This window comes from Genypterus blacodes, unplaced genomic scaffold (assembly GCF_046128005.1).
Source record: "Genypterus blacodes isolate CSIRO-AG114 ecotype Tasmania unplaced genomic scaffold, CSIRO-AGI_Gbla_v1 ptg000215l_1, whole genome shotgun sequence".
Lineage (NCBI taxonomy): Eukaryota > Metazoa > Chordata > Actinopteri > Ophidiiformes > Ophidiidae > Genypterus > Genypterus blacodes.
The window spans coordinates 151285-176261 of record NW_027467014.1 but is presented as its reverse complement, the minus strand read 5'-3'; the positions used below and the strand labels follow the sequence as shown (position 1 = coordinate 176261).

The window sequence follows — 24977 nt, the reverse complement described above, 5'->3', positions numbered from 1 at the left end:
GTTTTAGTGTTAAAGCAGTGCAGATATTCCAGGAACACACATATGTTCCATATTAGACATAAAATTAGCCGGTGGCTCATTCAGCGTGTTGCGCCGTCTGCACTGGTTTAATTTTATGTCCTTGTTAGTGTTTCCATCAGTGCTCATTATACGGCACCATTCCTCCTTTTTGCACTCTACTATTCTTTCATATTAGTTTGATGGAAAACACACAAATAGTTTAATGCTTGTGAACATTATCACTCTCTCTCCCTCGCTATCTCTCTCCCTCACACACACACACACAGACACACATATCTGATTGCGTGTTGATGGATGTTGTAGGTCATTGGAAAGGTCGAGGTGCGTGAACGTGTCGGGAATGGAAAGTCGGTCCAGCTATTAGACAAGTGAACAAACAGACATGTAGCTGCCCAGCCTCATTTGCTTTCTCTTAATGTTTGACACTATTTTCAATTGCCAAAGCTTCTTTAAGACCCGTAACACGTTGTAACGTGGCAGCAGAGTCGTTCAGAGGAAAATACGTCAAACGCTATCGATTATTTCATGGCTACAACTCAGCACTCCTAACCACAGGGGAAGAACAGAGCGAGAACTTTCATTCAGAAAAGTAAGAAAATAACAAACTCTTAAGAGCCTGAATCATGAAATCCACTGAGAACTTTTATTGACTGAAACACTGCAATGATTCTGTCTCCTCTGCAGTTGGAGATAGATAGGTAGAGGTAGAGATAGATGCTGCCTGACGTGCGGCTTCAGGTGGAGTGGGCGCCAAACGAGAGCATCAACTGTCTCTGACGCGAGTGTGTGCTCGGGGGAGTGTTGATGAGTGGGAGTCATGTTGAAACACAATATGTTTCTACGTAAAAAAGACAGGAAAATTGCATATCATTTGTAAATTTGACTTAAATCCAAATCACAAGTTGGACTCTAAATGTTTAGATTTCCCCCCCGACCTGCTGCGTCATATGAGAGGAGAAAACACTGTCCTCACCCCACAGGGTGTGTCAGTGTAAATGTCAATGAGTCACGTCCAGACTGTAACCTGCGTCTCTCCTGATAAATGCTGGGATTGGTGCCAGCCTCCCTTCACGTCCTCGTACCTCCTCAACCGAAGTGATCACTGTGACGAATAATCTAGTAACTAGACATATTTATTGAAAGCAAATAACACAGATAAAGCCACAAACACTGAACAACTCCAACTTTTTATTTTGGAAACTAGTTGTTTGTAATTCCTCTGCTTGCTTCCCCTTCAGTCACTGCAGGCTGATTTGTCATTGACCTATAATCAGACTGACACTGTGACACAGACGACGGCCCTCTAGCTGAAACATTCTCACACACCGGCTGCACGTGGACGCCTCACAAGGGTTTGAGATAATAAAAGAGTCTGACGCACAAGCTCACTGTGGGACACTGAGGTGCTTTCTCTCCTCTAGTTTCTCTCTCTGACTTTTTCCAGATTTGTTTCCTCCAAGGGATGGAAGAGACGGAAAAAAGGGAACGAGAGGAACTCCCTCATAATTTGACGGTTTCTATAGCTTGTCTTCACCAGTGTGGAATAAGTGACAGAACAGGAGACTCCCTGTGTGTGTGTGTGTGTGTGTGTGTGTGCGTGTGTGTGTGTGTGTGTGTGTGTGTGTGTGTGTGTGTGTGTGTGTGTGTGTTCATGTATAGAGACAAAGGGGAGATTATTTCCCAGAGAGAAGTCATGATCATGGTTGTGAGTAACTCCATCTTGCTTTGTGGTCGTGCCAGCGCACAGAACAAGCATACAGTCACTCTGAGGCCAGGAGTTAATTACACGCACACACACACACACACACACAACTCCAGAGTGGGTGTGTGTGTTTACTCAACTGCAGATCAAACTATATTCGCCAAAAAATGCTGTTTTCCTGGACAACATCTGGGGGCGATGTCATCTTCTTCTCCAAAATTTCCTTCATCAGTTGACCTGCATACTGAAAATCACCAGTAAAAGTAAAGAAAGTAAGGAAGAGGGTGAGGAGGACTCATCTTGCCCCTCAGGCCCTCAGTCTGCCCTCTGATCTCTGGGCTTTGTGGTGGGCAGCACCAGATGTTGTCCAACACACTCCAGCAGCCCAGCTGTGTGTGTTTGCCATGTCTGTATTTGTGCCAACAGTCGCAATTGAGACCCATTAAATCCCCTCAGTCCAGCTGTCTGGCTAACAGAGACCTGCAACCCACAAACGCACTCTGGCAAGTACACACACACGCACAAACCTATTGCATAGGTTGGGTGGGCGTATTGTGTTGTATTGTGCTCACATGACCCTCAGCATTGTTCTGTGACGCATTCAAAACCTCCAAGACAGAGAGAAGACATGAGGGGGGCAGACAATAGAGACCCAGGGACACAGCACACTGAGAGGGATGATAGGAAGCACAAGAGAGGAAGCAGGCGGGTGATTGTTTTATGTTGTTTTTCATATTCGCACTTGACTCATCCTGTCTTTTCCTTCTGTAGCGCTTTTTCCCCTTCACTTTTCTCGCAGACGTTGATGTTTGGCTTCATGTCTCATCTGCAGCTGTTCAACGGGAACGTGTCTCTGTTCATTCAATTAGCAGCCACTGAATATTTGGGAAAAACACGGGCTTGAAATGAAGTGCTTAAAATGCAGTAAAAGCAGAGAAAGAGTGAGGTGTTTCCCCACCGGGACACTAAAGCTAATGATGCCGTGTAATATGAACCTGTAGTTACAAACCACGTGGCCTTTATATCTACGTCATTCTTTTGATTTGACAGTAAATTCATCAATGACTGTTGGACTTTATCAGGTGGAGAGAAACACAACTTCAAGGGGCTGCTAATGTTGCTCTGTGTCTGAATAGCTGTGTGGCGATTAACGACTGGTTTACTTTTCCTAATCCTTTAATAACTGCCTGAACTAATCACTAACCACCGCAATGTGGAAGCAAATACAGAACCTCCTTTGCATACATTTGACTCATGGAATTGATCTGATATTAATGCATTTCCTCAGAAACATATGGAGGACATTCCAGCTGCTGTGTCCACATCTGTTTTTCACACTCACGCTTAACAGTAAGTTCAGAAGTTCGCAAGTTAACACTGCCAGTTCTGATCTCTTATTACTTACTGACAGTTCTCAGAATGGCAGACATCAGCAGGTTTTTATTGTCTTCTGGTCCAAACTATGGGCCAGTTTTGTCTCAAAGCTCTGGGCTGCGTTAAACAAAACGTATGACGAATGCGGGATCAGCGTATATTTTAGCATCCTAAGCTTTAAACATAAAATCGGATACAGATGTGCTCTGGAAAAGACATCACCCTTCAAACCTCGTCAGCACACACTACTACCTACGTTTACTGCTAACGTGATGCAACTCTTTGATATCGAACACAGAGATTTGACGTTGGTCCTCACTGGTTTTGGTCCAGGCTGAGATGAGGGAAGCACTCTTGTAAACATGCACAGATGAATTTCCACAGAATTTCACTGACGTCCCCCCTCTTAGGACACAGAGCCTGCAGCTGTCTGAGTTTGATCAGAAGCAGAAGTATTCATAGTAGGACCCTGGGCACAGTGCCAGTGAAAATAAGGTGGAGAATGTCCAGTAAATAGACCCACAAACATAAAAACACAGACTAAATAAGGCAAATCTTTGTGGCATTAACGGAAAACACGAGGCGAAAATCACCGTGCATGTGTTTTAATGAGGGGAAAAAAAATCAAACCTGAGACGCTGTGAAATGTTGAAGTATAGAAAAGTGAAGGGAGGAGTGTTGAAATGGAACTTCTTCATGGAAACATGGGGTGAAATTTCCAACCGTTAAACAATAACAGTGAGTCTCCTTTTGGCTCGGCCTCTCACCTGCAGCCACACACTCAGCCTGGACTGTGAGAGAACAATGAGCAGCATGAGGGACAACATGAGGGGGAGGAGCGAGGGGCAGTGGGCTCGATTTCATGCAGATGTCATATTATACTACAGTAATATGACAGCAATGAAGACCGCCACCTCACATATCAGCTGGGCTGTATAGAAAATCCCATCATGGGCCGATCCATTCTGCTTTATGTATACATACACACACGCACACACACACACACAAAACAAACACTTGGATTCATGGCTTTGGATTATTTATATTGCTGTCAGATAACACAGAAAAATGTCTTTAACACATCATGGGGTCATCAACCTCAAACAGGAAATACCCTGACAATCTCAGATCAGCCCTGACTTTCCCCTCCCCTGCTCCGCGGCCTCCCTGCACTCCTCGGTTGGAGATTTCTGACAGCGGCAGCGCGTCTTTCTCTCGCTCCACTGATTCACAGCTTCAGGCAGGTCATGATAAATGTGCTGTGCCTCTTCATAAGGTCTGAGAAAAAGGCTCCTCTGGTATCTAGACGTTTTTACTCACACCCCTAACCAGCATGACTCATACGCCTATTCCCACCGTCATGCAAACTGAATCCAGATACATTACGCGGTTAATGAAAATTAATATTAATGTAGGTGTGAATGCAGAGATCACATTTCAATCCAATGTAAGTCAACACACTGTGGACTGTAGGAAGTGTTAAGAAGAACAGTAAACGAATAAGCAGGCCAGTGATTTATGAGGTAATCCCTTCTAGAAACTGGGTTACATTCTCTGCTTCAGTGGTCGGGTGTGATCACATGACGGAACTGATGCAGCGGCATCCATACAAAAACAAGGGGTGACAACATTCTAACGGGTGACATCACCCTGAGCAATCTGCAAGCTGACATCACCCTCTTGGTATGTAATCCTCCCGTGAGGTTGTGCTCTGCTGCACACAGAATCTGATTAATTATTCATGAGCGGCTTCCCCATCTGAGCCACAAGGTGCTTTGTTAATAACATCAGAGAAAATGACTCATCTGGCCGGAGTGACACTGTGGAATCATCTCTCCATTAGTCGATGACATGGGGCTAATAATAATAAACTGAATATTATTTCCAGAAGAACTATTTTTATTCTATTCTATTATTATTACTATCTTCAAATGCTTTCCTTGTTTTGATTTAACCCGATTAAATTGCCATGTGTGTGGTGTTATTGAGATGTTAGTGCTATTTAACACCATACTGTATGAAACTATTAATCTGCAAATGCTTATTTACATGTTACTTTGATGCTGTAAGGACGGATTTCCCTGGTAAATGTTCCAGACAGAAGGAATTTCCTTTGTTACTGAGAACCATGCGTATGGAAATCAGATCAAAGGATCAACAGCAGCAGAGGGAAAATTGTCTTATTGTCCAAGAAAGTGAACCATAAAAGAGAAAACAAGAGGTTAATGCTTATGTTAAAACTATTTTAATGATTAGTCAAAAATCAGGATGGGCAACACAATCACAGGAGGATTGTGCTTCATAAGGATGATGTCATTCATGCAGACCTAGGGATGATGTAATCTCTTCGTAGATGTTGCTGCAGGTTCTGTCTGATAACCTGTGAATTATGCTTTAACCTAACCAATAATCTCAGATTTCCTCACGATCAAATCATTTTCTAATTTTGTTGCCCTTTGTTGCGATCATTAAATCAAAGAAAACTCCAGTAAAATCTTTTCTCGGGGAGCATTGATGTGTTTGGTCTGACACAGTGATTTGCCTCAAACGTATCACAGAGCATGAACGCAGATGGATACAGACGCACCTGATCCTGCACCTGACACCTCGTATCTGTGCATAATAACCATAAAAGAGGATAAATGTGAGAGCAAATAGAGAAAAGCTCATGTGGTGCCATTCTGGATGTGTGAGAATTCAGAGAATTGCCCAAAGTCAGACGATCCCCAACAGTCCCTGCAGTCCCACACAGATGGGAACATTCCAGGCAGCTGAAAATAATGCAGCAGATCCGTCTCTATAAAGCTCACTGGGTCGTGAAAGTGCAGTGATTTGCCTGTAGAATGACGCAAATCAGGGAAGCCATTTGGAAATTAATCTCCACCCCTTCATACAATGACGCACACATTCTACGTCATAAACTCTGACAGTGATGGTGCTTATTATCACACACACACACACACCCACCCACCCACACACACACACACACACACACAAACACACACACACACACACACACACACACACACACACACACACACACACACACATTCCTCCACCTTTGCTCTCACTCTCCTCTGTGTAATATCGAGTATCTGTCTAGATTTAAAGCAGCGAGCGGAATTAGTGGTATACAATTACTGAATCACTAAATTAATACTTTAACTTAATCAAGATTCCCACCTACAGACAGAGGAGTTATTTATTCATCATCTTGATATCCACTTCATCCAACACGGACCTCACTTTCTCTGTCTTATAGTTATTTATTGTCCTTGTGCATTATATTTCATTGTCTTCAGCAAGCGATCAGATTAGCGCTTTGTGATTATATGGGTGGTGGAAAGTGCAAGTCACAGCTCTGGGTACACACACACAGACACACATTGACAAAAACAAGCCATCTGAAGCGTCTGAAACCTCTTTGTATTGATCCAGAGAGGGAAAGCAGGTCAGTATGTCCTGCTGCTGCCTTGCTTCTACACACACACTGCTGATCCTTTTGACAATATGGAATAAAAACTCAAATCTGAACATTTTTATCAGCTCCATTGACGATGAGCAGTCATGGTACCATTGTGTTGTTTTTGTCACTGAAGCAGCTGATGGAAATACAGAAACAGGTCTGTGGTTTAAAAAGTTGTTTTGAAAGAACCATTTTTGGTTAAAGGTGGGAACAGAACAGCTATTGGCATGTTTCTCTACTCAACACTAGCCAGTTTAACCACCACAGCTGCAGTTTCACTCTGTACGAAAGTGATCATGTGCTTTTAAGACACATCTGCACCGAGTGTGTGTGTGTGTGTGTGTGATTAGTCGCAATGTCTGTTGTGGTTCGATGTGGTTGTTTGCCTTGAGGTAAGAAATTAACAGAATCATTCACTATTCACTAAATCGTCTCCACACTGAGTCCTTATATAGATAATAATGAATAATAAGTGAACTATTTTAGACACAGACAGAGTTTCCAGTTAGACAACTAATTAATAGCTGGCTGCTTCTAGACATGTAGGTAGACTGAGTGGTTTGGCCATGGAGCCACATCTGGAAGGAATTTCCAGGAAATTTTTCCACAAGATTTTTGTGTGTGTGTGAGTAGACTTTGAAAGGGTCAGTTCACAAAAAATTGCCAAAATACATATTTGTCCAGTTAGCCATCATGGTTTCCTCCCAGTTTCAGCTTTATTTACTGAGGTTTTGGGAGTCAAATATGAACCGAAACCACAGCTGTTTGCACCTTGCTGGTTGATTCCACATGACTTCTGGGATATTTGATTGAACTTATCTGTTTACTGCTAATGTTTGTGTCTAGACGAGAGGACCATAACAGACACTGAAGACAGAAATCACACAGACAAGCTCGGGAGGCTTCAAAGTGGCAAGGAAACAGAAATGTAGCATTTTATTATCTGAACCCAAGATGAGGATTTGTGTGAAAAGAGACTGGATGAGGACGTCGGTGTGGTAGAAGAAGCAAACAACAGTGCAGAAGAAGAGTTTAATGGGTGCTGAACATAAGCACAGTGGCGTGTGTGAGCATTAGACCTGAACCTGCACAGACTTTCTTTCTTTCTGTGACTGTGTCTTTTCACACACACACAAACACACACACACACACACACACACACACACACACACACACACACACACACACACACACGGGATGAAATGGGAATGAATATTTCTGAATATTTCAGTATGCAGGCAAAGAGCAAAAGCGACAATACTGGGTTGGAATAATAGAAATAATAAGATAATGGACCGTTCTGCTCTACACAGGTTTTTAAACTTAACACAGTCTGTGGTTGACACACTGTTAATGTTAGACTCTGTAAACTCTGTTAACGGACAATTTGTAGTTAAGTCCCAAACTTTTAGGCATAAAAAGTACCACTGGAGCTTTGAACATTCGTCTGAAAAACGATGCATTTGACGTCGGTGGTAATTCCCGGCTTCGCTTAAACGAGAACGAGACCGATTTGATTTGTGCCCTGAAGTACGAGTTTAGGGGTTGTACATGAACGCATCATTCTAGTCTCTATCGCCCCAAGTCTCTCTCTCTCCCGCTTTCTCTCTCTCTCTTTGTGTGTGTATGTATCACTCCGTTTCTCTCAGTCAGGCTCATCTCTCCACGCCTGCAGGGTCAGCTGAGCCTCACTCTGCGTCGGGCTACGTCAGCGCCGTGTGTGTGTGACAGTGTGTTCGTGTAACAGTGTGTGTGGAACAGTGTGTGTGAGAAGACGCGGTGGAAAACCCTCAGTTACGCCGCTGAGAGACACACACGGAGACACGAGGACTCTTAACTTACCTGAACGTTGACAAAAGGAGCGACGGAAGGGCTCACGTTATTGATCAGTGTCACGTCATTGATCAGAAACTCTATCAATAATCGCACGCGGGGCAACTTTGACATTTCACACTCTCCTCCGTTTCTTCACACTGAGGTATGAAATATTTCTGACAGCTTGAATTTATGTATTTACCCCCATGTTGTCCTTTTTTCGTGGCATTTGACTTCATGTAATGAATTGGCAGCACAATTTTCTGTTTTCGCATCCCACCGGGTCAGAATGATTTGATAGTGCGTTTACGGTTTTCAGTGCCAAACTTGTTGTTAAAGTCAAAGTCAGTTGACGGTGCCGCTGTGGGTAAACACGCTCCGGCTCGCCTCCCCGGCGTGAGTCAGAACCAGGGTGAAGTCTTGGCTCGGTCGAGTCCCCCGGGGGCCCGCAGAGGGGACGGGCAGAGCTTCCTCGGGATGTGGGGAAAAAAGAGTCCCTGAGTCTCCTTTGATAAGCGAACAAATAGTTTCCATAAAGCGAGGAAAGAGGAGGAGGAGGGGTGTGTGTGTGTGTGTGTGTGTGTGTGTGTGTGTGCGTGCGTGCGTGCTGTGCTGGACGGGCTCGGTGCACATGTGCGGTTCCGAGATCCAAACACTTTGACGTGTCAGCTGTTAAAGCTGACAGAGTGTGTCAACAGAGTGTGTTTGAGCCTGCAGGCTGATGTCACTGAGTGTGTGTGGCTGCTGTTAGTGAGATGGTGTCACATGTTTCTTATTCTCTCTCTCCCTCTCCTCTTTCTTCTTCACTCTCGCCCTTCATCTTCCTCTCTGTCTCTCATGTCTTTCACACCTCGGTCGGTGACTGAATCACTAAAGCTTTTTAACTAGTAATAAACAGGACAAGATGATGTGAATGAATGAATACTTTGCTGCTGATATAAACTCTAACCCTTGTTTGATTATGTTGTTACTTAGTGACACATTCAAGGACTTAGGATCCTGCTTCTTACATCCTAAAACAGATTAAGTGGGTGTGGATCTTTTCACTTAGTGCTAATATTGACGTTTCTTTGCTTCCATGTGAACTGCAGCCACAATAAGTTGTTATAAGTAAACATTTTTAGAAGGATCTTTGCTGAAATGTCTGGTTTGTTATGTGCTTATGTAGAAACAGGTTATTTAACAACAACAACAGTAGCTCTCTCAGTGTCTGTGTGTGCAGCCTGAAGACGATGACAGGCGTGTGCTGCCCATGGCAACAGGCGGCTGTTTTCATGTTGATTGCACACTTAACACCATAGTTATCAGCGAGGTGATGTCATATGAATGAACACAGACACACACACCCAGCAGCCCACGCGTGGCTGCAGCATTTCCACGGTGCTGTTTTTCCCCGAATGCTTTGTTTGTCCCCGGTCAATGAATTAATAGATGCGTGTCCCCTGGCATGTCGGCCCTCTCAGTCATAAATGAGACATATGAAAGGGCGTTCCAGTGAGACAACAAGGGGGTTTCTGGACTCATCATCGCGTGGCATCGGTGTGGGGGAAACCTTATCACATTTGGCTTCTGTGGCCCAAAAGGAAACAGATTGTTGTTGTTTGACAGTTTGACAGAAAGAGATGTGTTTGTGACAGGAAAATATTTTCTGCTGTGACTTTTGACATGCAGAGTGGGAGGTGTTCTAATCACAACTGTCACATCTCATCTCTCCCCCCCCTCTCTCTCTCCCCCTGCTCTCTCCCTCTCTCCACAGTGACACAATTTTACACCAGCCAACCGAAGCCCAGTGAGGCCATGGTGACACTATGAACCCGACAATGTGAGTACTGCAGTATAACATGGGACGGATGAGGTAACAGTAGATGAGTAACAGGCCCACCGGCGATACCGTTACGATGCATTTCACACACCCAGGCAGAAAGTGTCAACACTTTGTTTTGGAGCACCTTCAGAAGCATGTACGATGATGAGTCATCACGCTGAAGACTTGGTTCACCAGTTTATTAAACGCAATGTGACAAAGTTTCTCTGGCATTGACAGTGGTGTGTGTGTGTGTGTGTGTGTGTTAGTGTGTGTGTTAGTGTGCGTGTGTGTGTGTGTGTGTGTGTGTGTGTGTGTGTTAGTGTGTGTGTGTGTGTGTGTGTGTGTGTGTGTGTGTGTGTGTGTGTGTGTGTGTTTGTGTGTGTGTCAACACCAATTGCCCACAGCTGATTTCCCATGATATCAGTTTCCGGCGGGGCAATATGTTTCTATCCATCATGTCTGACTTTGTGTTCTCTTATTGCACAAAGTACTAACTAGCTTTAAGTAATAGTTTACCTCAAAATCTTCATTGTTACTTTTTATCTGTCCATCCATGGCTTATTCCTTTTTTTTTTTCCTACAGGGTTCAGTCTGTAATGCTGACATTCCTGGTGCATGTGTTCCTAACATCCAATGGTGAGTCCAAGCAGAAACCCAACAGCAAACATCTCTGTACATTTAGAAGCATATTGTACTTACTCCTCTGTTTGTACAACTTTGTCAGTAATTATGGTCACAACAGGTAACAGCTTTAGGACATATCACATGTGCATGAGTGGGGATTCAGCGTTTCACTGTCAGAACTGGTATTCATTAAAAGCTCTTTTATCACTTTCACTGAACAGGAAGAGAACGTTTCACAATACTTGCAAGACTGACTGTTTCCTAATGTTTTCAGCTGAGATCTCCAAATGACATCAGCACCTAAATCACCCCTAGCTTTACACATCTTATTTGTACTCTTATTTGCACTTCCTGTATAGAGGAATAAACATATAGGAGGACTATTCAACTATATTGGGTAGATATCCGGCTTTGAAAGAAGTAAATCAAAATGCTGTAATAATTCTAAATCTCTCAGTTATTGTCAATTTTGTTCAGCTGGGAATCAACTTTTAGTACCACGGCTTTGATGTGGTAACACCCAGCACGACGCGTTTGCTGATCTCCCGGCAGGCCCAGCACACTCATACCGGTGTTGACATTCGATACTTTGATATTTCTGGCGATATTGCAGACAGATTTCCCCCGTGAGCAGTGAGGGAGAGCGTAGGTGCCGAACCAGAGCCTCAGCACACTTCAATAACTGTACCATATCCACCAGCTGTCACACCTACTCCTCAGCTGGACATCAGACATACATCACCTCTGAACTAACATTGTCTCAGGCGGTTACTCCGTTCTCCCCTTAAACACGGTTCACACACAGCAGATTGATACAGGGTCACGATCGTTGGGCATTGCCTAAGTTTCTCCGCAGAATTCCTTAGAAAGAGGATGTTACTCTTTAGGGAACTGAAAATACAACTTTAAGGAAAGCAGGATCTTGTGGTCATTGGCCTGTAACGGACTTTGTAGAAAGTGATTTGGTTTTGGAAGACAAAATCTGTATATATAAAGCAATAAAGTAAAAAATGAAATGACAAATTGCCAACGTGAACCCTAAAAACGGAGTTATCCCTGCGATTACTATTATTATTACACCTGCAGCGAGGGTATAATAAACAAAGATATTGCTTTGAACATTTGTTTTATGGGCCCAAAGTTACAGGTGAACTGAAGCAAGCACAATTAATGAGATGATGTCAGCATTTGAAAATCTATAGCATTTACCGAGATGATAGCACTCTGTCCCCACTTTGTGCGGCCTAAGTGACGTTTCCTGCTCTTCTCTGTGAGCAGGCGTTGTGTGTTTGGAGCCTGAGGGAGCAGCTGCACCCGTGGGCATCCTGGACCTCCCGTGGCAGGATGAGCTCTGCTGTGACTCACCTGTAGCCCACTTCAACACGGGGGGAGACAGCACAAGGACAGACCGCTCTGATTCAGACAACCCACGCTGCACCTTCAGGAGCATGATGAGCACAACAAATCCCGAGATGCCATCTAACGGTAAGAGATGATTTAAAGCGATTAAACCTCATTTGTAGTTTAAATTTGTGTTTAATACAAAAATGATAAGATGTAAGTATGAGTTCCTCCAACAATCACACAAAACCCATGAGTGCACTTTCCATAAATGGTAATAAATGAAACCTTTTTACTGTCATTTGCTGCAATAAGTTGTATTTTAGCAAGATTGCAGCAATATAAAGACATTTATTTTGAAAAGCAATTGCGTCACGGCCATATTAAAGAACACTGACTTGATATTGTGAGACTATTCGGACACGAGAAGATTTGTGTGTTGGATTGATCTGTGACACGTTTAAATCAATGGTAATTAGCCGAGGCCTTTAACTTTAGCCGATGGTAATCAAGCTGCGAAGGTAAATGGCTGATTGGTGTGTGACATTTAGAGGACACACACTCATCGACCCACACAGCCACACACCACAGGCACCACAGAGATTGTTAAAACCTCCGAATAAAGAAGATCCCAACCATTGATCTTGTCTTTATTACATGGGTCTCCTCAACCATGTTTAGCTAGTTTTCAGCCATCTTTCAGACTGACTCAGTGCTGGGTCTTAATTGGCTGCACCTGTTGTCCATAAGCAATCAGCAGCTTAAACAGATTTGAGCTTTAGCTGTCACTTAAATTTGCTTGTAACTTCTTCATTCATTGAGGTCCAGAAACCATTGAGACATATTTCAGGTTTTTGTAGTTTAATTAAGTTTGTCATTTAACTGTAGAAATGTAATGGTGACATTACTTTACCACTTCAAGCCCAAGTTTTTCATGTTTACCTTTTTCATATTACATTTGGACAGCTGTTATCTATAGTTTGAACTGACTTACATGGAAATTTAAACTTCTATCACATAATCCTCTTCCCTGTTTCTATATTTCACATACATTACATGCCCCAGCAACTGCGTATAGTTCCTAGATTTCCCCGACAGACTGTTTCCTCTGAAGCTGATCAATTTAACCTTTATGCTTGATGCTGCTGCTTCTAATGTGCCCGTCTCATTACTCGTCAGGCACCTGTCTGGACATACTGTGCAGAACTGATGAAACCTGGGAAGCATTAACGTGTGGTGTTCAGGCTCACACTCCGCCTTCAGCCACGTTGGATGCGGGACTTACGACTCTCAGCTTGCGGCGTGTGTTGTGAGTGTGACTCTTATTGTTTAATCCACCCCGGTTGTTCGCCGTCTCACACACAGACACGCCTCAGGCCCCAATGGCAAAGATGAGAGTGTGTGAATGAGTCGGTGTGGGTGGACTCCATCCTTGAGTCTGACTGGATACGTTCTCTGTCTGCCAGTTAGTGAGTGAGTGCGTGTGTGTGTGCGTGTGTGTTTACAAGGCTCAACAGAGGGGAGGCTGTGTCACAGTGTGGGCCAGATAAAGAGACACAGCTGATCTAACACACTCTTGATAAGACGCAATGTTCCACGCTGAGCAGTAAAGCTTCTTTAATGTTTTGCTGCTACAACCACAATTTAATTCAACTAATCTGAAAATGTGGAGAAGCAGCTGCTCAGTCATGACAGAGCAGTGCCCTTAAAGGCACAGTACCTAAAACAACCTGTTTTCACTCAGTGTGTAGAAGAGTAGAGAAGTGCATCTGGCAGCTCACGTACATACTTAAAACATAAACAGCATAAACTTGTACTATAGTGTGTCTGTGTATTGCCTAAATATATTGTTGATTTTCCCCATCCTGTTACAGGCTGCAGACAGAAGGTGATCAGGTGAACGATGGGACACCGGCGTCTGACGATGCTGTCGTTTGTGACGCAGGAAATTCCTTCCTGTGCTCCGTCGCCCTGGATGTTAACGCGGGCTTCGTCGCCATGGTAACCTTCAACGTCTCCAACACCAGGGTTCCACCCATTCTGCTCAGTGTTCCTGCACGACCTGGTGAGAAAGAGAGAGTTTCTTAACCCATCATTGTTCTTGCACAGTAACGCCGTTGGCATTGAGTCATCAGCCTCCCCGAGTCAAGAATGTCCGTGGATCCTCAGAGCACCATTGGAAAGTCTGAAGCTGTGAAATGTTAGAACATGTATAATAGTTTCTGCACACGTTTCCACTGTACAGTTAAACTTTCCAGTGCGTTAGTCATCGGCCCTGCACGTTTTCTGGCTGCACGTTTTCTTCAAAGTTCGTTGATTTACTGGCATCAGAGCTACAAGGATGAACACACACAACACACAGCACCACCGTGATGAATCTGTCAGAGAAGGTGAACCCATGTCTCATTCAGACGTAAAGGGCAGGTGTGACTAGAGCACAGCCGTGTGTGTGTGTGTGTGTGTGTGTGTGTGTGTGTGTGTGTGTGTGTGTGTGTGTGTGTGTGTGTGTGTGTGTGTGTGTGTGTGTGTGTGTGTGTGTGTGTGTGTGTGTGTGTGTGTGTGTGTGTGTGTGTGTGTGTGTGTGTGTGTGTGTGTGTGTGTGTGTGTGTGTGTGTGTGTCCGAGCTGTGCCATCTCCACAGTGATAGAGAAGGGCTTTCAATGCTTTGTTTGCTCAAACGGACCTCTTAGGCTGCAGTGTTGCCTCATCTGACACACCATTAGGGCAGGTGGAAACCCCCTTTGCACCTGACAATTCAGGGGGAAACGCACACACACACTACCCTCATGCTTTTCACTCCACCTTCCAGTCTCCCCATTTGGAAAAAGGCATCAGATGGGACCCAATCAGATGAGCTCCTTTGGAGGACGCACACTGCGACCTTAAATGCTGAACTGACACAGCAGCAAAACACATTCTGAGAATCTTGGCGTTCCCTCTGATTAAAATCTCTGTGGTTCGACTGACTTTCCTTCCTGTACTCTTGAAACCAGAAACTGTAACCTTTTATTTTCTGCGAAACTACATGCAAAACGATCTGCCTTCACAAACCTTGAGATAGATAGGTGAAAGTCACCAAGGTCACTGATGGGAATTAAAAGCTTCTCTGGAATGCTTGAAGACTTACTCAGAATTCTTAGTCATCGCTTCTTTGCCTGTCTGGCCTGTTTGTGGTTTTATGAAGTCCTGTCCCCTCTGTCCTGACTGAGCTTTGCAGTGTTGCGTCTCATTTCGCTGAGCCTGACTCACTTCCACTGAATCCTGTAATTGCGTAATATGGCTGTTCTCCAAGCTACGAGGCGTGGAGCAAAAATCACTCGCCGACATTCACGTACAGAAGCTCCATCCGTAGGTGGAGGTCAGAAGTTGAAATGAATTGGCCGTTAATGCCAAGCAGAGGAATTGAATTATTTGCCGTCTACATACTCATTAGCTCTGTGCCAAAGGTTGGATTGATTCATTTATAAGTATTCACGATCCTGGCAGGAGGAGCACGATGTTATTGATCTTCTTTGCATCACAGCAAGCATAATAGGAAATGTCACTTTCCAACTGCCGTCATATTTTCTCGCCGACGGCAAATTACAAAGACGAATCACGGAATCATCAGATCTTGAACAACTTGGAACTTTTTTCTGACGCAGTTTTTAATTGATTCTTCTGTGATTTATGTGTTTTTTGAAGAGGCTCTGTTTGTTCCACAGTGCAGCCGAGCCCTCCAGTCAATCTGTCACACCATCAAACCGTGGAGGCGGAGCTGATTCTACAGTGGGATGGACCGTCAGAACCAGCTTCAGGCCCGCTGACGTACGAGGTCCGATACTCCTCCAACAGCACACACCCAGCCTGGCAGGTACATAAAGTGCTTCGTCATCTTTCATCACTTGTTCATTAGTTTAGTAAAAAGAAATTAGGCAAAAATGGAGGCACAGATGAAGCCAAACGATCACTTGTATTGTTGCTTGATACATTACACAACCGTGGTCATTCAGAACCCATTCTACAACGTCACACACACATGCAGTCTGTACCGACCGAGCAGAAGTGATCCGGTTACGTAATACAAATTTCCACTGAAGGGACGGTTTGTTTGTTTAGAGTCTCTCAAACCTCTAACAGCCCGGTGGAGAGCACTCAGCCTCAGCTCTATGGAGTGTGACGATCCGCCCTCCTCCTTATCGACAAGAACGCAACATTACTTAGCCTGTTCATCACCGTTATCACACCACTTTTTTGGTGTCGAACAGGAACACAAACAGGAACTCAAACCCCCAGATAAGCATCTTCTTCTCTCTGTCCTCCAGGTTCTATCTGCTGAGGAACCCAGGCTGTCTCTGGATCTGAGGCCCACAGTGAACTACACCGTGCAGGTCCGCTGCTCCAGACCGGGCCGGCCTCCTCTGTGGAGCCACTGGAGTGAACCGCACCACATCTACCTATACAGTAAGAACAAGAGGCAAAAGGAAGCAACAAAATAGAGGTTGAACTAAAATATGTTGAATCAGTGGTGCCGATAATCTATAATCAGTCGATCGGCTGATCATTTGTGCTCAATGTGCTCAATCAGCATGGAAACAGAATGGAAACTGACACTTTAGTTCTGCATCTGATTCACAAGCGACTGTGGGGAGATTCGTCCAGCGACCTTGTATCTCCTGCTGCATCAATGCTGAACTATAAAACATCTTGAGCTCATTATCAGTCGGAGCTGTCAACGAGCCATTATCAGAGGGCAGAGTGTGAATCAGAGATTAGCCTGAACGTGAGAGCCGCCCACACACACGCACACACACATAGCGTATTGTTTATACATCACTTCTTTGTGTGAAGGGATGGTAAATTAAATAAGAACTGGATCTTACTGGTTAATGTTATTCATCGTGTGAAGATTTGGATATTTTCTCACAAAAATGTCACAGACAAACACAAACACACTCACACACACACACCACCCACATTCTGCCTCACTCCAGCTGCAGAGGAGAACAGTGGATTTCACCTTTTTCTCATATTGAAAGTGTTTTTTCTGATTTCTCTGCTTTGCATTACATGAGTCACTGTCTTTCTTTCTTTATTTGTAGCACTGACAGAAAATGTATTTTTTCTATTCAATAAATAGTTTTTTGTGACAACAATGAGCCTCTTGTCCCAAACTGACATGAGGCTGCTGGAGCACAAAAGACCCTGAAAAAACGCCTGTTGCAAAACACCTGATGAAGGACGACTCAGGCGTTCATCAATCTGAGGGCGCTTGCTTGTATATTCCTTTGTTTCCGCTGTCGTCTCCGCTCGATCTCTCATGCACGAGCTTCTGTTTTTTTGTTGTGTTCGCAGTTGTGAGTTACATCCCCGAGAAGGTGGTGGCACGGCCGGGGGAGAACGTTACCGTGTACTGTGTGTTCAACGAGCGCAGCATCGACTCCAGCAAAGCCGTCTGGACGCTCAACCTGCAGCACGAGCTTCCCCGCAGCATGTACCGCGCCATCAACCCACAGGTACTAAACACAAAGCTCCTGCCGGGGCCTCGAGCCCAGCGCGCACACGTTAAAGATCCGATACACACTCGTCTTCTTCTTCTGACCTTGTCTCTCAATATGAAACAGGTCAGCCAGATCACGGTGCGTCTGTCCGGGCGGTGGATGAACGACCTGCTGCAGTGCACACACGGCCTCCCCTACAGCCTGATCTATGTGGAAGGTGAGTGCCATCACACTTACACCGAGCTGAACTACAACAACAACAACAACAACAACAAGACAATAATGACTCGGGATTCTACGTCACATTAGTATAGTTTATATTTTAATTTGTTTCCTCTCTGTGTCAATTCAGGAGCGTCCATCAACATCAACTGTGTAACCAACGGCGATATCGACGCCATGTCCTGCAGCTGGAGGAACCACGGGAAACCCTGGACCTGGATTAAACTCAACTTCGTATCCAGGTAAAGGATTTCACAGAGTAGATGTGGACGTCTCCACTGAACGCTCTCAGCGCCTGAAGTCTTTGTCTCTCAGTTGTGATTTATTAGTTTCACATGCGCAGGAAGTAAATAAATAAATAATTTCTCGGAGCTATGCAGTATGTTAACTTCATTCACTTCTATTAATGCTTCATTGTGATGAGGTTCCTGTGTAAAGAACGCGTTGTGGAAGAACAATCCTATGCGGGTGTTGCCTTGCTTTTTCAGACCGCTGTGTTGACATGTTGCCATTGTGCGCTGTTCATAAATCAAAGGCGACATCATCAGGTCTCCCTTTCACCGTTTCACTGTTTTTTTTAAAACTTGAATACCAAACTGATGAGCAACCAACAGTTGAGCGGAGGTGGACTGAGGCGCACAGTGTTTAGACACGTTTGATCAGAAGCTGGTGAGGCAACACCGTGAAGGATGCAAGGCTTCATTCTGACTGTTAAGTTACTGCATGTCACTTTCTTTGTAGCATTTTTCAAGCACTCATGATGTCCCAACAGGAATCCATGCAACCGTCCATGCATGAGTGTTCTGTGTGGAATTTCATGTCTCAGTAGCAACTCCTACTGGTGGAATCTGGTTTTGGGAGGGAAAACAGTCATCACAAATGTTTCACCCACTGCTGCTTTAAATAATAAAAGAATGAATGTTTCAGAGCTATTTTGAGGCTTTGCTGGACAAATCTGTTTCAACTTTATCAGATTATACAGTGAGAGAGGCACAGAGGAAGAGATGCGTATCTGAAGAGATGATATTTGGATTTGAGAGGCTTGTTGTGAGTGAAATATGATATAAAGATCTCATTTTTTCATTTCATTCAAGCCTTCCACTGTTTTGTTCTCCTCCTCTGAGAGGCTGTGGCCCTTAATTAGCCGCTCGTCCCAGCTCGCCATTTCTTTCTTTCACCCGATGTGTCAGTGAGCTAGTTCATCACAAACAACGGCCAAAAATAAATGATCTGTGCAAAGCAAAGCATTTAAAAAAACAGCCCATGTTAGTTCTCTTCATCCATTTCTGTCGTTTCCCCCTTCAGGTGGGCTGACCTGCCGTGCGACGTGATGGAGGAGAGAGAGAAGGCGGGCGAGCAGGTGGGCGAGATGGGCGAAGTCACGTGCCAGTCGGGGCGACTCGGGCACGAACTGAGAACATGCAGCATCCAGCCGCTGAGGATGAACTGCTACAAGCTGTGGCTGGAGCTGCCCTCACGCTTCGGCCCCATCAGGTCCAAACCCGTCTACCTCTCACCCACTGATCACGGTGAGAGAAAGAGAAATGTTATTGATCGTTGTGCGAGTTCTGTTGATTGAGTTTGGATCACAATAATGACGGTGTTTTCATTTGAAGCCGTCATACTGCATCCGCTACCGTACTGATTCAAGCTCCTCCTCCCTCCCCCCCTCTGTAGTTAAACCCCACCCACCCACCAAGGTGAAGGCAGTGAGCCGGAGCACCGGCGTCCTGGCAGCAACTTGGGAGCCTCCACCTCTGCCGATTGAGGGGCTGCAGTGTCAGTGCCGCTACCACTCGCTCTCCACGGTGAGAGCTCAGCCCGAGTGGAAGGTGAGTCTCTTTAGTAGAAGGCTTTTAGCCAAAGAGCACTAGGGACAGCATCTCATTAGGTGGTAAACAGGATGAAGCCCTCCATGCTGCCAACACAGAGGTTTATTCTGGGAAAAGTAGTGCCGTGTCAGGTCAACATGTAATAACTCAAGCTTTCAGAAGTTTGTTTTCCTGTCGACTATGATGAATAAAAAGAAACAAACACACACACACACACACACACACACACACACACACACACACACACACACACACACACACACACACACAAACAGGTCCTGGACTCAGCTGGTTCTCAGTTCCCCCAAACTAAACCTGAATGTTTTGACATGACCTCAGCTGGTCACTTTAACCTGAGAGCATATATAAGAACATGTTCCTATTCTGATTGAAACATTTTTGGGAAAGCAGAAGGACTTCATCAATATCCTCTTCCTCCTCCTCCTCCTCCTCCTCCTCCGCTTCCTCTTGCCCTCATCTGAAATTATTTGGATGAATGGAACAGACTAATCACATTTTGTTCCTTAAGATTTCTTTTTCTGTCCTTTAATAACTGAAAGACCTCTCGTCACTGCAGGTCTTGAGTCCTACCCGGGTCCCCCGAGCAGAGGTTGTGGTGCCTGGCATGTGCCGCGGATACGTGGTTCAAGTGCGCTGCATGCACACCAACGGCACCGGATACTGGAGCGACTGGAGCGAGTCGGTTTATTCTACACCAGAAAACAGCAGAGGTAGATATTTAACACACGCACATACACACGCACATACACACACACATACAGGCACGCAGGGGATAAGTGCATCACTTGATTCTTCGCTTCTCCTTCAGCTCCCGAGCGCGGCCCTGATTTCTGGAGGATTCTCCAGGAGGATCCAGACAGAGACCAGACCAACGTCACTCTGCTGTTTGAGGTACCAGACCCAGAAAATGAGCAAAATGGAGCTCATCATGAAAAACAGAAGATCTAATTCAAACCAAACTCCATGCTGATGATGTCCGTCTCTCTCCACAGCGTCTCCCAGGAGCAGGACACTCACACTGCGTGGACGGGTTTGTGGTTCAGCATCAGACAGCGAGCGGTGGCGTGACCAGGGAGCGGATAGAGCTGGTGTCCTCATACAGCTTCCAGTGGAGCCAGGAGGTCCACACTGTGACCGTGGAGGCCTTCAACAGTGTGGGGAGCTCCTCCAACAACATCAACATGACCCTGGAGAGACAACCAAAACGTGAGTGAGAGGCCGGTGTCGTCTCAGGAGAAGTTATTGGTTTTAGTATGAGGAGTTGAAGGAACATGACTGAACAATTCGACTAGTAATCACATAATCGAGGCCTCTTCTGTAGCCTGTAGGGGACTTTTGAAAACAAAGGATATTTTGAACCCGCATGTAAACTTGAGGAGAAGAAACGTTTCTGTTGTGATGCCTAATGTCACTTTTCGTTCTTTCCAAACTAAACGTCACGGCCCTGAAAGCACCTGACAGTAAAGTCAACTGAAATTAGCCCAGACTTGTTAACTTGTTGTCTGCTTCAGTTTCCTTTCCCTCAGCATCCTATCAAACCCCTCCCTGCTTTAGACCCTCTCTCCTTTTGGCACCTTCTGAAGTTTGAATGAGTTGTGGAAAGCTGAGAGACTTTAAGGCTGAGAGACGAGGGGCCTTTAGCCTGAGTGTTGGTTAGCTAACACTCACCAGGCCGCAGCATTGATTGACACTTTGCATTATGTCGCAGGTCGCTGTGTGCAGTCGTTCCACGCGAAGCTCATCAACAGCACCTGTGTGTCTCTGTTCTGGAGCCTGTTTGACAACAGCTCTGTCCCTCTGTCCATGGTGGTCCAGTGGTCCACACAGAGACAACAGGACGCCGCTCATCAGCAAACAGGAGAAAGTTGGGCGAGGCTTCCCTACACAGGCCGCACCGTCTACCTGCGAGGTAACGTGAGGCGTGACGTCATTCAGCGTGTCCTCCTCGCCTCGTCCTCCTGAGAGACACTCGTCTTATCACACTAATTGTCTTGCAGGGGATTTCTTCGGCTCCGAGGATTACGGCTTCTCTGTGTTTCCTGTGTTTGCTGATGGGGAAGGAGAGCCTGTGCACACTACAGGTACACACAGCGCACACAGCACACACACATATGTACACACTTCCAATGTATAGATCCTGGAGGTGTAATGTGTATTTGTCTTGATGTCATAGCAACCAGAGGAGACCCCGCAGCCTACGTGTTGCTGGTGATCATCACCTTCCTCTCCATCGTTCTGATCGTCACCCTCATCCTCTCACAGAACCAGTAAGTCATGTAACACACATTCATTTACAACAACGTGAGGGTTTATCACAGTTTAGATTGAGGAAACAAGCTCAACGTTGGATCAGTGTTATTGGATTAGGGATTAAAAAGTCAAATAAATGGAATCAAACTGCTCTTCCTTGGAGAAACTCATCGATTTGATTCATTTTGGTGTTTTCCCCTCACTCTCATGTTTTTATAGCAGCTCCAACTTCATGTTAAGTCATATTACTGATCTGTGGGACTGTTTAATGACATAAAAGCTCCAAACTGCATAAAGTTATATGTGTGTCTTATTCTTTACACCTGTACGAGATGATAAATGGCGTTAAACCTTGGGGGTGGAACCTGACGGCCTCATTTAGAGCACAGAGGCACCGGCATTATAGATGAGGAGTGTGACATTTAACAGGTTACCAGGGTGTAATTACACTTGATGTCAGCTGAGGAAAGGAGGACAAATTAGAGGAGAGGAGAGGAGAGGAGAGGAGGAGTGTGTAGCTTGATAGGAGCTAAATATCTGCTGCGTCTGCGTTCACAGGATGAAGAAGATTGTGTGGAAGGACGTGCCGAACCCCAACAAGTGCTCCTGGGCCAAAGGTCTGGACCTCAAAAAGGTACGAGCAGCTCCAGACTGAGAGGAACAGATTAAGACCTGTGTAAATTCAACAGTTGTAATTTCCTGATTCATCCCGTAGAAACTCTAAATACACTTCACCTCCCTTCTTGACGTCTGTAAGTTTACTATGAGATGTGTATTTCTTTGTGTCTCTGTGCAGTTGGACACGTTGGACCACCTGTTCCGCCCCCCTGAGGGGCAGCCGGCCTGGCCTCTGCTCGTGCCGGCTGAGAAGATTTCCCAAGCCGTCGTCGTGGACAAGGTAGAGTTCTTGGATCTAACCGTGGTTCAGCCTGTGGCTCCCGGCTCGGCCCCTGGCTCAGCTCGATCCGAGGACGCCGAGTCGCTCCTGGATGAAGCTCCCTCCCTGTGCCCGGAGCCGGATGGGTTAGAGCCTGTGGACCCGCCCGACCGGCCCCAAGAGACCACTGACAGTTCGGCTCAGTCTTCAGTCACGTACGCCACCGTGCTGCTGCGCAACCCTAAGCAGGAGCAGCCGCCGCTTCACCTCCACTACAAGGACGCCAGCAGCAGCAGCTCCAGTGACGAGGGGAACTTCTCCGCCAACAACTCGGACATTTCCGGATCTTTCCACGGCGGCCTGTGGGAGCTGGACAGCTACCGAGTCGGGGAGACGGACGACCCTCGGCGCTCCTGCTCCTACAACTCCATGGAGAAGCTCTCCAAGACGTCGGAGCAAGAGGACGAGGAAGAGGCGCGAGAGGAGACAGACTTGTACTACCTGGGGATGGACTATCAGGAAGAGGAGGAGGAGAGCGAGGAAGAGGAGGAAACAAAGACTGAACTACTAAAAAATGTGGTTTTGGACAGAGAGGACTGTTGTGTAGAGGCGCGACCTTTGCTGGCGTGTCAGGAGTCGAACGAGCCCAGTGAGCTGCTGGCAGCATCGCCGTGCGGTTTCACTCCATTGTATCTGCCTCAGTTTAGAACTGCAGCCTGAACGCGGCCGCTCAGCTGAAACACGCAGGAGACACCAGCTGTGACTGCCAACGCCGTACACACTCAACAAACAAACGTGCAGCTTTCACTTTGTGTCGCAATTTAGCATTTGCCAAAGAGGGTTGCCACGGTAATCTTTCGGGCCTTAGTGAGTGTTTAAAGGAGAAAATGTTAAATTACCTCTACTCACAAATGAAGCTATTCTCCGATGCTGCTATGGGGGCACAAGCCTACACGGTGTAGGCCTTTATTTATTTCTTTATCAGGCTTTAAAAGTCCGATTCTACTGTGCCACAGTGTGACTGAGGAGCGGAGACGTGTGAGCCTCAGTGGAGATCAGGTCAGTGGAAGGAAGCAGATACAGCAGTCAGGGAGGGATGAGACCCTGCGTCCTCATACGTGGACATTACATGTTTCCTCCCCTACACCTTATACATCATTTTGCTTAAACCTAAACCTGTTGTCCTCACGTATGGACACTTTTGCACACCCTCTAGTGGTATAAATAAATACCGCTTTGGGTCGCATGTGATCGCACAGCATCTGTATCTGCATCAGCTCAGTCACTGACCAGCCCAAAGAATGTTTGCTTGTTTTTTAGTTTTTTTTACATTGTTCTGTATTGTGTTTGAGTCTTTGTTTCTGAGATGTGAGAAATGTGTTATTTTTTTCTGTATTTGACCATTTTGACACACAGCAGCTCTCTGGTGTAAAACAAAAGACAAAAGAATGTACATTTGAATCCAGGGTTTGACCCGAATGAAAGAGAGGTATTGAATTGTTATTGTTTACTGAGATTTCGTCTATTTTTCATGGTGAAAATAAAGTATTTATTGTGACTGGCTGTGTCAGTAAAATATTCACATCAAACTCAGAGTGTTCATGAGTTGAGTTCATTTTTACACACATAATGTCACATGATGATCACACACACTTTGGAAATGTCTGCAGAACATGTTCAAAATACACAAAACCATAAAATCACAGTGATGCTCTGCCATCTTGTGGCCGTAAAATGAAATGACGTGAGGATGAAACGCTGCATGTGTGTGCTTTCATACATACTACCTTCAATCTACGCATGTGCACATAGAGTCAAACTACAAACAGGCTTCAGCATTGAATTCCATAAATCTCACACATAAATGAACTAAATTACAACACGGTGTGACCATTTAATGTCACTAAGGTGCACTTGCACATTTAGGCCACAAGGGGGCAGCCCAGCTCCGTCCCTGTGGCCCGTGGAGCCTCTCCTCTCAGTTAAGCCTCAGTATCCTTAGAAAGAGCCTGAGTGCGGGTCTGTTGTCTTCACCATAGAAGGACATGATGGTGCTCAGTGCTGCTGGCAAAGGCACAGAGATGTTTGAAAGCATAGCAGCAGCCAGTCTGTTTATGCTCCACTTACTAAAGTTAAAAACAAAAT

At 45.4% G+C, this 24977-nt stretch overlaps 1 protein-coding gene across 1 annotated transcript; it reads left to right on the top strand.

Annotated features, from left to right (window-relative positions):
• The first annotated feature begins 8193 nt into the window (after positions 1-8193).
• lepr (leptin receptor) lies at positions 8194-24412 on the top strand. The gene is made up of 21 exons (XM_076170162.1): positions 8194-8541; positions 10135-10200; positions 10769-10821; positions 12088-12294; positions 13330-13459; positions 14025-14215; positions 15855-16003; positions 16455-16593; positions 17485-17645; positions 17754-17847; positions 17983-18094; positions 19158-19381; positions 19530-19684; positions 20262-20415; positions 20514-20596; positions 20698-20911; positions 21414-21614; positions 21703-21786; positions 21879-21972; positions 22514-22589; positions 22752-24412. Exons 2-21 carry the CDS (start codon positions 10187-10189, stop codon positions 23550-23552), a joined length of 3336 nt encoding a protein of 1111 aa, XP_076026277.1. The 5' UTR covers positions 8194-8541; positions 10135-10186; the 3' UTR covers positions 23553-24412.
• Positions 24413-24977: the final 565 nt, after the last annotated feature.